This window comes from Psittacula echo (genome assembly GCF_963264785.1).
Source record: "Psittacula echo genome assembly, chromosome: 5".
In the NCBI taxonomy this organism is placed as follows: domain Eukaryota; kingdom Metazoa; phylum Chordata; class Aves; order Psittaciformes; family Psittacidae; genus Psittacula; species Psittacula echo.
Window position 1 is genome coordinate 39719376 of NC_137739.1, and position 15017 is coordinate 39734392.

At 48.2% G+C, this 15017-nt stretch overlaps 1 protein-coding gene across 1 annotated transcript in view; it reads left to right on the forward strand.

The window, feature by feature from the left end:
• The first annotated feature begins 14453 nt into the window (after window positions 1-14453).
• Window positions 14454-15017, forward strand: part of COX16 (cytochrome c oxidase assembly factor COX16) — a 49208-nt gene continuing 48644 nt past the window's right edge. Inside the window, exon 1 of the mRNA XM_080617921.1 lies at window positions 14454-14521. Coding sequence (XP_080474047.1) covers window positions 14462-14521 — 60 coding nt within the window. The 5' untranslated portion in view covers window positions 14454-14461. The remainder of the gene's footprint in view (window positions 14522-15017) is intronic.

Consider the following 15017-nt stretch of genomic DNA (forward strand, 5'->3'; position numbering starts at 1 on the left):
GCAGCCCTGAGAGACACACGGCTGGGCAGAGCTGTCAGCTCCTGATGTTCTGCTCTCTGTTTACAGGAGGAGCCAGAGGCCTTGACCGAGGAGGAGAAAGAATTGATTGAGGACACTGTAAACGTGCTGCCCCCAACGGTTGTCGTCATCGCACACAACATTTGGGTGAACCCCGCAGAGCCAGAGCTCTTCCAGGCCTCCTACACGGGTCCCCAGGAGGGATCCAGCATCTGCAGCAGCGTGGGCACGGATGCAGCAGGAGAGGCAGCCGGAGACCTGCAGAGTGTGTCTCCTGCAACAGCTAGTCCCACGGACACCGAGCTGGCAGCTCCTACTCTGGCTGGAGCTGCTCAGGAAGAGCAGCACTGCGCACCTCTCCCTGCCATGGAAAACCAGGACAAAACCGAAAGATTGGATGGGGCAATGGCAATATTCTCACCTGCACCAGTTAAGGATGTGGGAAAGGCTGAGCTGCAGAGAGAGCCCAACACAGCCCTTCCCTTACAAGCAGCAGGTGAGTGTGGAGAAGAAATGGTGTCTCTCATGCCTGGAGAACATCAGAGAGAGGCCATAATAGCAGTTATGTCTCGGGCAGTTCATGAGGAGAAATTGGCAGATATTTTACCCGAGATCTCTGTGGCAGACACTGGCACACCGCACCTTGTCCCTGAAATAGACGACGAAGGAAGTGCAGCTGCTTTTCCCTTGGCTCGAGACTCTCAGCACCAGGTGAGGGCCATGTGTGTGCATTGGGGATCCTGAGGTGCTGGAGGCAGCCCCAGGTCCCAAAGTGCACGTGCCAGGGACATTGCTGGTGCCCCCTGTGCCATCCCGCTGACATTCCCTCCCTCCCCCCTGCCTGTGCTCTTGCTCTCCCTTCCCGCATCGCTCCTCTGGAGCAAAGGCACCAAAGGAGAGCAGCCCATGAAGGACCTCCCCAGTGAGCAGCCACCAGCAGCAGCCCCAGAGCCCATCAAGTGAGGGGCCAGTGCATCACCCAGCCGTGGCGCTGGTCACAGGGCAGCAGGGGAGAAGGCAGCCCACGGCACAGCACCCGCACAGCTACCTGCAGCCCTGAGAGACACACGGCTGGGCAGAGCTGTCAGCTCCTGATGTTCTGCTCTCTGTTTACAGGAGGAGCCAGAGGACTTGACCGAGGAGGAGAAAGAATTTGTTGAGGACATTGAAGACTTGCTGTCCCCAGTGGTTATCGTCATCATATATAACATCTCGGTCAACCCCTCAGAGCCAGAGCTTTTCCAGGCCCCCCACATGGGTCCCCAGGATGGGTCCATCTCCCCCAGCAGCGTGGGCACGGATGTGGCAGGAGAGGCAGCTGGAGACCTCCAGAGTGTGTCTCCTGCCACAGCCAGTCCCACAGACACAGCCAGTCCCACAGACACAGCCAGTCCCACAGACACAGCCAGTCCCACAGACACTGAGTCAGCAGCTCGGGAAGAGCAGCTCCACGCATCTCTTGCTGCTGTGGCACAAGAGCAGGAGGAGGCACCGAGATCAGCTTCCCCTGGCTTTGTCGAGCAGGGGGCAAAAGCAGAGGCACAGAGAAGGGCATTTGCCCTGCTCAGCCCCACTGCCTACAAGTTGGTTCTAAGCGGAAAAGTCAGGTTCTTCACGTGGGGCATTCTGCGCAGGACTTTGGCTGTGTTCCAGGAAATGGTTGAGCAACCTCACGAACAGCAGGACATTGACAAAAGCCATGCGGATGTGTCAGTGGCAGCAATGGTGCCTGCAGCAGTTCAGGACATGGAGTCTCCTGTGGCTGCAGAGCCTCAGGAAGAGCCCAGCATGGATGAGCAGCAGACAACAGCACAGGCCCAGAGAGAGGTACCTGCCTCACAGGGGGTCACAGTAATCGACAGAGCTATGCAGGTCTTATTCAGGCGCAAGGTGAGGAGAGCACCAAACAAGCATCAGGGAGAGGCCAGCACAGCCGCAGCCTCCCCGCCATTACACGAGGATGAACTGGCAGTGTCACCTGCCAGTGTTCAGGACACCGAGGATGAGCCAGGTATGTCCCTGAGTCAAGTGCCACACAGGCTAGGCCGGCAGCAGTGTGTGCACGAGTTCGGCCGTGCCCCAGCCTCCCCTCCCTGGGTGAGGGCTGAAAGCCTCCAGTGGAAAGTCCCTTGGGGAAGCCCTCCGTTTTGGGTAGCAGCAGGAGCTTGCCCGGTGCCCGCCCAGCCCTGCGCTTCAGCTCTCCTTTCCCCACAGGCATTGCCACCCTCCAGGACGCAGGAGCAGCCCAACAGCGACGACCATCCCGCTTCAGAAGGGTGCTGAAGGCTGTACGCAGGGCTTTCCGCTGCTCCTGCCTCAGGCCGAAAGTGGAGTAGAGCCCCACTGCCAGCTCCAGACCCGAGGGAGCTGCACTGAGGACATCGTGCTGCAGCCTGCGCTTGCTGTGGACACTTTCTTGGGCCAATAAACCGGATCCCCATCCCCCCAGTGCTCGCCTCTGCCTGCTCGTGCTGTGGCTGTGACGGCAGAGACAACGCATCGACAGAAGGTCCCAGAAGTCGGAAAGGGAAGTCATGGGAAGGGGCCTGGAGCAACTTCTCTTGACTGACTGCTGTGTCAGTCACTCCTGGAACTGGGCGAGAGAAGCTCCCAGAAGTGCAGGAACCGGGGCCAATAAACAGGGGCATGTGTGAGCCCCTGGGGCACTCTCTCCACACCAAACACCCCCATTGGCAGACTGGTGATCTCTCCATTTCTCTGCCTCCCCACCACCCCCCTTTCTCTACCTCTCTCTCTCTCCCTTTCTTCTGAAAGTTGCTGAGTAACACAAGGCCCACCTCGACTTCTCATGAAGCCGCAGAGCTCAGGTAGAGTCTAACTGTGAGAGGGTGAACATTTACAGAATATTTGTTCCACTAAAGTTGGTGTTTATGTAGGGACCTCGGGTGTTATCTCAGCTGAATCCACCCAGAGGGGCTTTTGAGAGAGATTCAGATTAGACATTAGGCAGAAGATCTTCGCTGTGAGGGTGCTGAGGCGCTGGTGCAGGGTGCCCAGAGAAGCTGTGGCTGCCCCATCCCTGGCAGTGTTCAAGGCCAGGTTTGGACTCAGGGGCTTGGAGCAACCTGCTCTAGTGGAAGGTGTCCCTGCCCGTGGCAGGGGTTGGAACTGGGGGAGCTTTAAGGTCCCTTCCAGCCCTGGTCTCTTTCACCAGAAGGGGCAGAGCCTTTACCACTTCTTTGGGCAACCTATTGCAGTGCTTCTACCTTTCAAAGCAGAATCTCCTATCCACCACCACCGTTTCCTGGCTGCACTAGCAGTTTTCCTCATCATTGGCGCAGGAACGGGATGTTCCTCTGTTGTGGTGTTTCTGGCCATACAGCAATGAGGCTCCTGTGCTCTGCGATGTCCACGCGCTCAGGGGTGAAGCTTCCTCTCCGGAGCTGCTCGCCTCTGCCAAGAAGCTTCTGCTACAGAAGCTGCCCGCTCATGGCCAGGAGAGGTGTATTCTTCCCTGGGCTGGACACTGGCTGGCTGGCTGGCTGAGCCCCAGGAGCAGCTGTGAATGGTATCACATTTAGTTGCCGACTGGTCACTACTGGTGTCCCCCAGGTACTGAGGCCAGTGTTGCTTAGTATCTTCATAAGAATCATAGAATCACAGAACCAGATCATTGATGATCTGGATGAGGGGCACTGGTGTGGCTGCCCCTCGAGCCCTGTGTTCAGACCTGGGCTCCTGCTACAGGAGGGTCATTGAGGTGCTGGAGTGGGGCCAGAGAAGGGCAACAGAGCTGGTGAGGGGCCTGGAGCACTGCTGACTCCTGCTGAGCCTGCTGTCAACCAGCACCCCCAGATACCTTTCTGCAAGTCTCATCTGCAGGTGCTCCTCTCTCCATTTATGCTTCTAGATGATGCTTTTCTGTGTCCATTGGTGTTGGCTTTAAAGGAGGCTTGGTAGCAATAATGGCTCGGCAGCTTGTTGATGTTTAATGTCCCTTTGCCCTGAGGGTTGTCCAGCTTTCTTGAAATGTGCATCTTTGAAAAAGAAGAGAAATCTGAGACATGTTCCTGGGGAGAGCATTCCTCTTTTGAAGCAAGGCAGGAACACACAAGTTATGCACTCTTACCCAGACAGCTGGTTTTGCTGAAGCAGCCCAGTGTTAATGCTGTTGAGGTGCTTTAAGGGCCATAGCAACTGCTTGCCCCTGGTAGCTTACAGAGACAAAGATGAAGAAAAGAAAAAGGCCAGTTTTCCTTGGGTGCTCTAGCGCAAGAAGGACGAGAAGCAGAGGATTTAGTGGGTTACCTCTGGGGATGAAGGGTGGTCACGTGCCTGTACTTCTTTCACAGTGTGCTCACCATAGCCTAAAACGACTTTGCACAACTCCCTCTGTGTAAATATCACTATGTAGGTTGGGTTGCCGTAAATGGATCTAACTGAAATTCTAATACCACAAACTATAGACTATTTCACAAGAAAGTGTTTATCTTTTGTGTGTCCTGTGAAGTGCCACAAATTTTATGCAACACAAAAAGGAATTTTAAGTCTGAGTCCATGCAAAAAACCTAAATTGCATTACAGGCTTTCTTTTTTTAGGGGGGGAAAGTCTGGAATGAACCTCAATATATTGGAGTTCCAGTAGTGTGTCATACTGGCAAGAAATGACAGAGAATCTAAAGATTTTTTTTCACTATGTAAATGTATCTCTTCTTGGTTTATATAGTTCATTTTTCCTGTATTTAATGGTATGCATGTCTGTCTGTCCTGTCTCCTTTGGGCTCTGCTGGGAGGCAGACAGTTTGTTTGCCAGGTGGAAATAGAACTATTGATTTGATCACCTGGAAGCTTTGGTTCTTTTAATCCCACTGTGTTACTGAATAACGGCGGGGGAAAATCTACATGCCCAAACTTTGGGTTACTTTGCCCAGTGTATCTTGTATGGGAAAAAGGAGGGAGGTGGTGCCTGGAGCAGTATCTAGAACATGTCTGAGATGATAGTTTCCAGATGAAATGCGTGAGGGGGTCTGCTGGAAATCTGACTTCTGTAATTGGTCATAGAAAGAGTGGTTTGTGGTGGACCTGGGCAGCTACTGTGTGAGTAAATGTACTCTTCTGACTGATGGCACTGCTAATTGAGCTCCTTGAGCATGTATGTTTCCTAGTGATCCCTGACTAGAGCAGACTGAAGCCTTCCTGCATCTTGCGGTTGCACTGTTGTTGTTCTCTGCCCTCGGCGCCCTAGTTGAGGCTGTTCTGGGAAGAAGCTTTACTTTGTAAAGGCAAGAGGCTGCCTGTTCTGCAGTTTTTCAACAGGTGCGCAAGAAGAGAACTCAAGAGAACCCCGTGCCGCTGGACACAGAATGTAACAGAACGTTGCAGTTGCCAGGACACCGACGAGTGGTGCTGCGGCTGCAGCTGGCTGAGTGTCAGTTGCCAGCTTTCTCTGGTAGGCAGCAGACTCTGGGCGTTGGTGGCGTACGTCCCAGGTGAGAACATCAGGCAATTGGCTAACATTTGCCAGAAAGGCTCTGGAGTAATGAGGGATGGAAGCGTAGACGATTTGCTTCCAATATTTCCTGTCATAGGGAGCAGGAATCTTAAAACTGTGAGAAACTAATAAGGTTCCTACAGGGGAAGGGTGGTAGGTGTTGGCTTTGGCTCATCTTTCCCAAGCTATGGGGTTCAGAGTTCAAGGGGAGGCCTCACCAGTGCTGAAAACAGTGGGATAATCCCCTCTCTTGCTGTGTTGGATGCAGCCCATTGCACGGGTTACCCCCTTGGCTGCCAGGGCACGCTGCTGGCTCCTGTTAAGCCTGCTGTCAACCAGCACCCCCAGATCCCTTTCTGCAAGTCTCGTCTCCAGCTGCTCCTCTCCCCGTTTATGCTTCTAGATGATGCTTTTCTGTGTCCATTGGTGTCCTTGCCAGGTCTTGCCTAAAGCGCCTGCAACTCTTCTTTGGAGAAGAATTACTGGAAGGTGCCAACTCCAGGAATCTGGCATTGGGCATTATTTTATCTGGGACATCCCCTCTAGCTTTGGACAGAAAGTGTTGAGTCAGGAATGGGAACCTTGGAGAGGGCTGTATTGAACAGGACAAGCATTACGGGTAGGTAATGTTCTCTCCTCTTCTCTTGTAGGGCTGGAAGAACATTGTTCTCGGGCAGTGAGTGATCTGCACTTTTGAACAGGGTGCTACCTGAAGGAGTAAAAGGAATCGATAGTTATTGCTTCCTTGCAATTCCTTTTTGTACTTGAACCTCTTCCTCTCTCTGGGTTTTCAACTGAGAAAGACCATAAGCTCAGTAAGTATTTTACTGCTCAGTGCAGTCCTGGTTCTTAAAATTAGTTGTTTCTGATAACCTCCAGAAATGCTTTGAAAGAGTTTGTAGTAAAGGCACAGGAACACAAGGCTATGAAAACTTCATGTAACTGCATGTTCTGAGATACTTCAGTATTTACATCTCTCTAGAAGCTAGCAGTAGGTCAGAAATCCTTAGAGTATGAGCAAAACCACAGCACAACTGTGAACTAGTCCTTCTCTGTTGCAAACCCTCACGAGATGTCTTTGTGACATAAGTGGTAAGAGATCTGGGGTGATGTCTTTTCTTTGCTGCGATGTGTTCAGGTAGGAAAGACCCATCCCGCCACTGGATGCATATGACAGCCTTTCTAGGGAGGGTTTTGTGCATCCTTGTGTGCTTTCATTAGTGCTGCAGAGATGAGGGGCTCATGAAAATGATTCCTAAAGAAAACGCTATGGCTTTGTTCTCTCTTAGGGTCAATGCAAGCGCCGTGGAGGACCACATAATTCCAGGCTACCTTGGAAACGAATCAGGCTGATGGCTTCCACCTCAGCAAGGGTTTCAGAAGCAGAGCCAATGGAGCTTGGAGAAAGTGGTAAGCTTCCTTTTCCACTTGGTCAGATGCTAAACTGCTTCTGGAGGCTTGGGGTCCCCCTTGACCTGCGTTTTTGCCAGTTGCTAGGCCCCTTCTGGGAGGCAAAGGGAAACCTTGGATTTTACCAAGACTCTAGTATGGCATCTACAAACAACAAGCGTACTGACGACTGACTGAGTTGGGTACTGAGGCGAGATCTGTCCTCCATTCGTGCTGGATGGGTTGTGTAATAAAGGTGCTCAAGTGCTACTCAAATGTCTGAAGGTCTGGTGTGATGAGCTGGGAGTCACTGCAGAGAGTGGCAAACTAAGCTGGGAATGGCCAAGTTTTAGAGAGGTAATCAAGACCTTGTCATTAGTGGTGCCCCATCCCTCAAGGGAACACTTATGGCAAGGTACTGTGAATCCTATAGGATTCCTGTTTTATTCTGTGTGATCCACATTGTCCTACATTAGATGAATAATCTGTTGCTGTGTGCCTACTGCCAATTGTCATTCTGTCACAGCAGAAGCGAATGAGGAGCTCAGCCGCTGTTCCTCTGGCATTGCAACTTGCAGAAGACAGCTCTATAGTGGCAGGTAATTTTATTCCTCTGCAATCTCTGATCATGATTCTCACACTCTGTTTTTAAGCTCCTGAAGAATTAGAAGATCTCGCAGGCCCGTCTTCCAATCCTGCAGTCATTGATCTCACTCTGGATGATTCTGATGAGGTAAGGAGTGAATGGCACATTTACCTGAACCTGGTAGTCAAACAGGTTTTCTGTCTTGCTTCCCGACAGAATCCATCCTTAAGGAAAGATCTGAAGTTCAAAGTTGTCAGTGCACCTGTTTACCCAGCCCAGAGGTGATCGTATGGCTTTTTGTAGAGTAGACACAATGAGAAATGCATTTCGTGTACGACATTCTCTCAGGAGTAGACTCCTCATTCACTGAGTGTTAGCCCAAGGCTCAGAGAAAGTCTGGCATACTCATCATGGTGCTGTCATGAATGAACTCTACAGATAAGTACTGAGCTTGAGGGATCTGGAAGACTGAATGCCAGGGCATTGAAGAATTCTATGAAATGTGTATTGGACCTATCTTTGAAGATCTGTATGGTAAAAGTAAATGGAGGTCGTGAATGCAGATGTAAAACATAGGGTTGATTCTGAATCAAAATAGGGAGTACTGAAAGTGGGGAGGAGGGAGGAGCATGTTCTGGTGGTTCATAAGCTGCCTCCGTTTCTGTCTCTTTGCAGCAGCGTGACCAAAGCCAGAAGCAATCACTTGTTCTCAGAGCAGCAGCTAATTTACTGTTACTTCTGAGAGTATTCAGGAAAATGAGAGCAGGATAGCCTGTCATTTTTAACATTTATTGTTGACATTGCTTAGCTGATGTGTTGTTTGTACGTGACACTGGGTGGGCACACCAAAGTCTAATTGTGTTTTCTTTTGTCTCCCTTCCCATATGATCTGATGGAAGACTGATGCAGAAGGTGAGTTGACAACTTACGATTGATAATGGGATTGTCCTAAACTTAAATCTTTTTTTTGGGACATGTGTTTTCACATGAGCTCGAGCAGCATGGATTGAAGCTGCCTTTTACAAAAGGCAAAGGACAGTACTTAGTAATCTGAGGACTGGATCCAATCTGTGCTTGATAGTCACTCTCAGAGCTTGTAGAGACTATCTGAAAGCAAAGCCGTGCAAAGTCTGATTTTATTTTCCTAATTCACAAGTTCTGCAAACATAAAGTTGATATTAATTTAATCATCATCTTTACCACTGGATTATCTGAATATGAAATATTCCAGAAGATTATTTTCAGCATGTATTGCAGTGAGGAAAATAAAGACGTAGTTGCAGACCCTACAGAATCCTGCATTTTAAGGAATGTTCCAGAGCTATATATTTTACACTCTTTCTAACTTAGGAAAATTCTGTCCCTCTGGCAATGTGACTTGCAGAAGTGGCAAGCAGTTTTATTCCCCTGCAACCTCTGATTTTGATTCTCACATTCTGTGTTTAAGCTCCTGAAGAAGTAGAATCCTCCTCACGTGAATCTTCTGTATCTGATATCCTTGCTCCCACTCAGGATGATTCTGATGAGGTAAGGAGTGAATGGCACACTTACCTAAACCTTGTAGTCAAATCTAATTGATTTCTGTTGTGCTTCCTGAGGGAATGGATCATTAAAGACGGATTTTACATTCAGTGTTGAGTTGTCAGTGCACCACTTTAAGCAGCCCAGAGGCTCTACATAGAGTAGCCATAATGATAAATACATTTCAAGTATGACATTCCTAAGGATGTAGGAATTTTTAGGAATAGTGAAAAACCCTTTTTCACTAAGTAAAGTAGCACATGCAGGGTCTGTATGACTCAGTCTCTAGGACTACTCCTAAAGGCCCTAAAAAATCTTTTTTTACATTTATAAAAAAACATTTGATCCATTTGATGCTGTAGTTTTTAACATCACTTTTATGATGCCACTGCTAGCTTGCAAAGCAGAAGCAAGCAGCAAGAATCACACGGGAAGGTACAACATCCAGGGCTTCTTTCTGAGCCTTTGCAAAGGAAAGGCCTCAAATTTTACACAATAATCTGCATTGCCCAGGTTTAGTTCCACCAGGCACCGTCGCAGGCTTGGGTTTGTGGGGCTCTTTTTCTTCATCAGCTGTTGGTCTGATAGGAAGTGTTTCTGTATATCACACCTGAATTGGCCTGTTTGAGGGAGAAATGGGGAAAGAATCTCTTCCAGCCTAAATCCAATTAGGGGATTCTGAAGCTAGGCAGGTGGGTGGAGGCTGTTCTTCTGGGTCATAAGCTGCCTCCATTTCCACCCCTTTGCAGCAGCATGAGCAAAAGCAAAAGCAACCACATGTTTTCAGAGCAGCAGCTGATCTACTACTACTTTTCATATTCTTCTGCAAAATTAGAGAGTGATATCCTATCATTCTAAGTTTTTTTGTTGACATTGCTTAGCTGATGTGTTGTCTGTATGTGACACTGGGGGTCCACATCAAAGTCTAATTGTATTTTCTTTCTCTCCCTTCTTGTATGTATTGATAGCAGTCGGATGATGAAGGTGAGTTGATGTTTTACAATTGATAATGGGATTGTCCTAGACTTATGTCCTGAGGGCTGTGTTTTCCCATGAATTTGCGCAGCATGGATTGAAGCAGCCTTTTCCAAAAGGGAAATGATAGTGCTAAAGCATCCTGCAAATGGATCCCATCTGTCCTTGACAGTCACTGTCAGAGCTTGTAGGAAGTATCTGAAATCAAAGCTGTGCAAAATGTTTTCTTATGTTCCAGATGCACAAGTTCTGCAAACATAAATTCGTTATTAATTGAATTATCACTTTTACCACTGGAATTCTTGCTTTGAGTAAGAAATGGACAAAAGGGTTTTTTAGCATGTATTGCGTGAAGGAATTATCTGCCACCAGTTTCAGTGGGGTTGAAACTAGATGATAAGGTCCCTTCCAACCCAAACCATGCCATGATTCTATGGCTCTACGAACCAAAGAAGTTACAGACTCTATATAATCCTGCATTTTAAGGAATGTTCCAGAGCTATATGTTTTATGCTCTATCTACCTTAGGGAAATTTTGTTCCTTGATACAGTTCTATAGTGGCAGAACATTTTATTCCTCTGCAATATCTGATCTTGATTCTCACATTCTCACGTTCTGTTTTCACTCTCCTGAATCAGGTGAACCTAATCGTCCTCGAGGTGTTTGTCATTTTCATTGTTCATATTGAGGTAAGTAGTGAATGGTAGTCTTAGCTAAACCTTGTAGTCAAATTAGTCTTCTCTTGTGCTCCATGACAGGATAGTATTTGATCCAGTCCACAGTGCTGTGTATGACCTCAGTTTTGAGATTCCATTGCTGGTTTGCAAACCAGAAGCCAGCAGCAGGAATTGCTTAGAGAGGTGTTTCCTCCTGGGATTGTTCCTGAGCTTGGCAAAGGAAAGGCATTGAGCTTTATGACAGAAACTGCATTGCCCCACCTTAGCGGGTAATGAGAGACTGTAGCAGGCTTGGTTTTCTTGTCGGTTTTTTTTCAGCAGCTTTTAGTCTGATAGGCGTGTTTCTTGATATCAGAAAAGAAAGAATCTCTTCCAGCCTAAATCCAGTTAGGGGGAGAAAGGAAGATGGTGTTCCGGGGCTTCATTAGCTGCCTCCGTTTCTATCCTTTTGCGGCATCTTGAGCAAAACCAGAAGCAACAGCTAGTTTCCAGAGTAGCAGCTAATCTACTACTACTTCCAAAATTCTTCATCAAAATGAGAGAATGATGCCCTGCCATTCTCAGCTGCTGTTGTTGTCAACACTTAGCTAATATTTTGATCTTTAAGGTATGTAACACTGGTGTGCACACCAAGTCTAACTGTGTTTTCTTCTCTCTCCCTTCCCATAACGTATCACTGGAAGAGACCTGCTGAAGGTGAGTTAACGTTTTACAATTGATACTGATTTTTTCCTCAACTTAATTTTTTTTTGTTTTGGTTTTGTTTTTTCCAATGAACTTGAGCAGCATGGATTGAAACTGCTTTTCCAAAAGGCAGGGGACAGTGCTAAAGTATCTGGACAGTGTCTTACAGAATGGATCTATTCTGTACTTTACAGTCACTATCAGAGCTTGCAGGATGTATCTGAAATGAAATGCATCAAAGCTGCTCAGAATATGTTTTCTTGTTTTCCAAATACAGAAAGTCTGTAAGGCCAAAGTCACTTGTACTTGTAATCATCACTTTTAGCACTGGAATTCGCCTGCTTTGAATAAGAAAATGTTGAAAGAGGGTTTTATCCTGTATTGCAGTGGAGTTCCTGCAGTGTAGAAAACCTTGAAAGCTATTCATAATCACGCAATTCAGGATAGTTCCAGGGCTATAGATTTTATACTATATCTAACTTGCTATCACTAAATTACAGAGAACCAGCAAGAAGGGGGAAAATCTGGACCAAGAGTCCAGCAACAGTTGGATACCGCTGTTCCAGCTAGAGGTGAACCAGATGAGCCAAGACGTATGTATGTAACAGCTAATGCGTCTCTCTAAATTCTGAATTTTTCCAAGCTTTTGGATTATGTTTGATTACCGTGTGAATTTCAGTCATAAAATCTATTTGCATTTCTTGAATAGAACTTATTTTTAAAAAAACAAGAAGACCCAACACAAGGTTTTCTTCTGTTGCTCATGAACTCATGATGCAATATATTTTACAGTATGGCTTGACGTATGTCGAAATGCTCATAACACCTGAAGGACACACCCAAAATATCTGAAAACCTGCTTCTTATCATGACAGATTTGATAAGGAAAGAGTTCTTGGAATGAATGGTTTTCAAAGGACAGCTAGATGCTTTTGTCACAAACCCCTTATTTCTGACCTGTTGAAGATTAATGCTGCCATACCTGTGCTACACTGTGCTACAGACTGCTGTTACTTGTAACAGTAGAGCAGGGGGACTGACTACATCACCCCCCTAATGAGAAGCAAGACCCCGTTTCCTTCAGGGAAGGGTCACCCTAACTGCTTATTGCATGCAACAAATGGAGGGAGTGAAAGGTACACAGGGACCTTCAGATGAAATGCATCATGGCCAATCTGTGCAGTTGGGTGATGACAAGACATTATAGGAACCAGTGACCCTCAATGCATGGTGACATTAATGGATATATGTTCTTCCTGCTTTTGTTCTCTTTACTGCAAGGCCACCTGGTACCATTAGATGTCCGATTTGCATGGATTTCTACTCAGCGGCAAGGATCTGCATTTTGTCATGGCTTCTTTTTTGTCAGAGGGAGAACAGGGTGCGAGGTGAGCCGAGCATCTCTGCCAGGTGATATGGGATGCTGCAGACCGCTTGGCTTGAGGTACAGACCTCGCTGTGAAGGTCAAGCTGGCTTGTAAGTCAAAGTCATTTCTTGGTGGTTGACACAGTGCCAGAAACACTTCCCAAGGGGGCACTGAAAGACCTTTGGGTTCCTTTAATCAGTAATGTACTGATTCCAGGCACCCAAGTCCTCCCTTCCTGGTGCCAATAGACCAGCAAAGCATAATTCTTCACACCAAATTCCTCTTGTGCTGTTTTTTCTTCCAGATTTTGCAAAGCGGATGACATCTTGTGGCAACCATATGCGGCCACGTCTTCTGCAACCAATGTCTTTATTATTCCCTTATGAGTGCCAACACTTGCCCAACCTGCAAGACAGAGCTTGGTGATGGAGACTATCATTGCCTATATATATGAGTTTATTTATGTTTTATTGTGCCAAATAAAAACAGTTGTGTTTTTGCAAATCAGTGGGATGTGTCTAGAGAGCTTTCTTATGGTCCAAGTGGCTTCTTGTAGTGTCTCTGGTTAGAATGTTAAAGTTAGGACCATCTCTGTATTAGATCAGGAGAAGAAAATATCTGTTGGGAAGGTCAGTATTTCCTTCAGCTTTTCCTTCTGCTCCCACAGATCTAAAACTTGGCTCCAGAGCCACCCTTCCCCAGCCTATTTTTGGGCCGTCACTCCACCACTTCTTGAAGTGATGCATGTTTGGGCAACAAACGCCTCACAATACACCCACCTCCTGTTGTCATCCTCTGGGCAAACTGCTTCAAGTTTTGTATTGAACTAAAGTCATGTTCCATATTAACCTTGGCTATTCACAAGCAATACTGAATTGTGAGCAATTCTGCAGCTCCTGGTATCCAGTCCAGCACCAATCCTGGCTTCTCCAGGGACATTTAGTAAGATTTCCATCCTGTTCTCCATCCTGCTGCCCAGAAATCACGTTACACAATGTACTGTTGCACCTTGCAGTTGTGGGCGTTGCTGCCTAAACCAGCAGTGCAGGCTTAACACGTCAGAAGTTTCCGGAGTGCCTGCCAATAGCCAGCAGCACATTATGTGCACTGAATTTTTATGTGCACTGGCCCTTCTCTGGAGGAAAGTGAGGCTTCCCCAGAGCTTTTCGTCAGAAACATCCAGCTCCTGATGTGACAAAAGCCAGCCAGCCATCACAGTTGTATTTCTGTTCTGCACCCGAGTTCTAGATAAAGCACCAGGTATACATCTAGGAGAGAACTAGCACTCCAGAGGCATGCTTCACACAGAAAACCTTCTTATGGTATTTCACAAGGTAAAAAAATGCTTAACTCACTGTATGGTAACCCGAACAAGAAAGCTACATTCAGCCTCCTCGGGGACATAAATACGTGCTTGAAGTACTGGGCTTTACCTCTGAAATTTAACAGATTCTTAAACAGGAAGACATTTTAGAAGCCTAATTTACCATTCATTTCTGGCACAGCATGTTTGTTTAGCACTTTTCTCACACTTCAAATGTACAATTGGGATAAGGGATAACGATGCAGGAAAACAAAGCCCCGCTCTCCGAAGTCGGCTCCTGCTACCAGTCACCCACGGGCGCACAACCGGCAGCGCAAGCCCCAGCCACGGACGCGGAACCGGTCTTTCCCGGGCGCGTTGCCGCGGCAGAGGGGCCGCTATGGCGGCGGACCCGTGCCTCGCCGGAAGAGCTGAAGCCGGGCCGGAGGCTGGAGGACGCCGCGCGGGGCCTATGGCGAAGGAGGGCGATGGAGAGGCTCCGGAAGCTGTGGAGGAACCGCACCATGACCTTCGGGATCCCTCTGTTGGTGAGCAGCATGGGGGGGGGGATGTACCGGCAACGGGAAGGAGGAGCGGCGGCAGGCCCGGCCCCACGCCGGCCCGGCGACCGGCGTCCGAGCGTGCGGCGCTTCCGCCGGTGCCTCAAGGCTGGCGGGGCGGCGCGGCCCCCTCTATGGATTCGGCGCACCGCGGGAAATCCCGTGTCGGTGTCAGGGGAGAATGGATGATGAATTTACGTTGGCTGGAGGAGGAGCGGGGTTTGAGTGAGCTGCGGGACGGTGCCGCCGCCTGTACGCTTGTGGGGAGCGGCAGGTGGGACCGTCCGGTGTGCCCTAAGAGGAGTGAGGAAAATGCGTCTTCGAATCATAGAAACAGTGAGGTTGGAAAAGACCTTTAGGATCATAAAGTCCAACGGTTAACCCAGGGCTGCCAAGACCACCACTAAACCATGTCACTGAGGGCCTCATTCTCGCGGTTTCTGAACGTTTAGAGGGACGGTGATTCTGCCACTTCCCTGCGAAG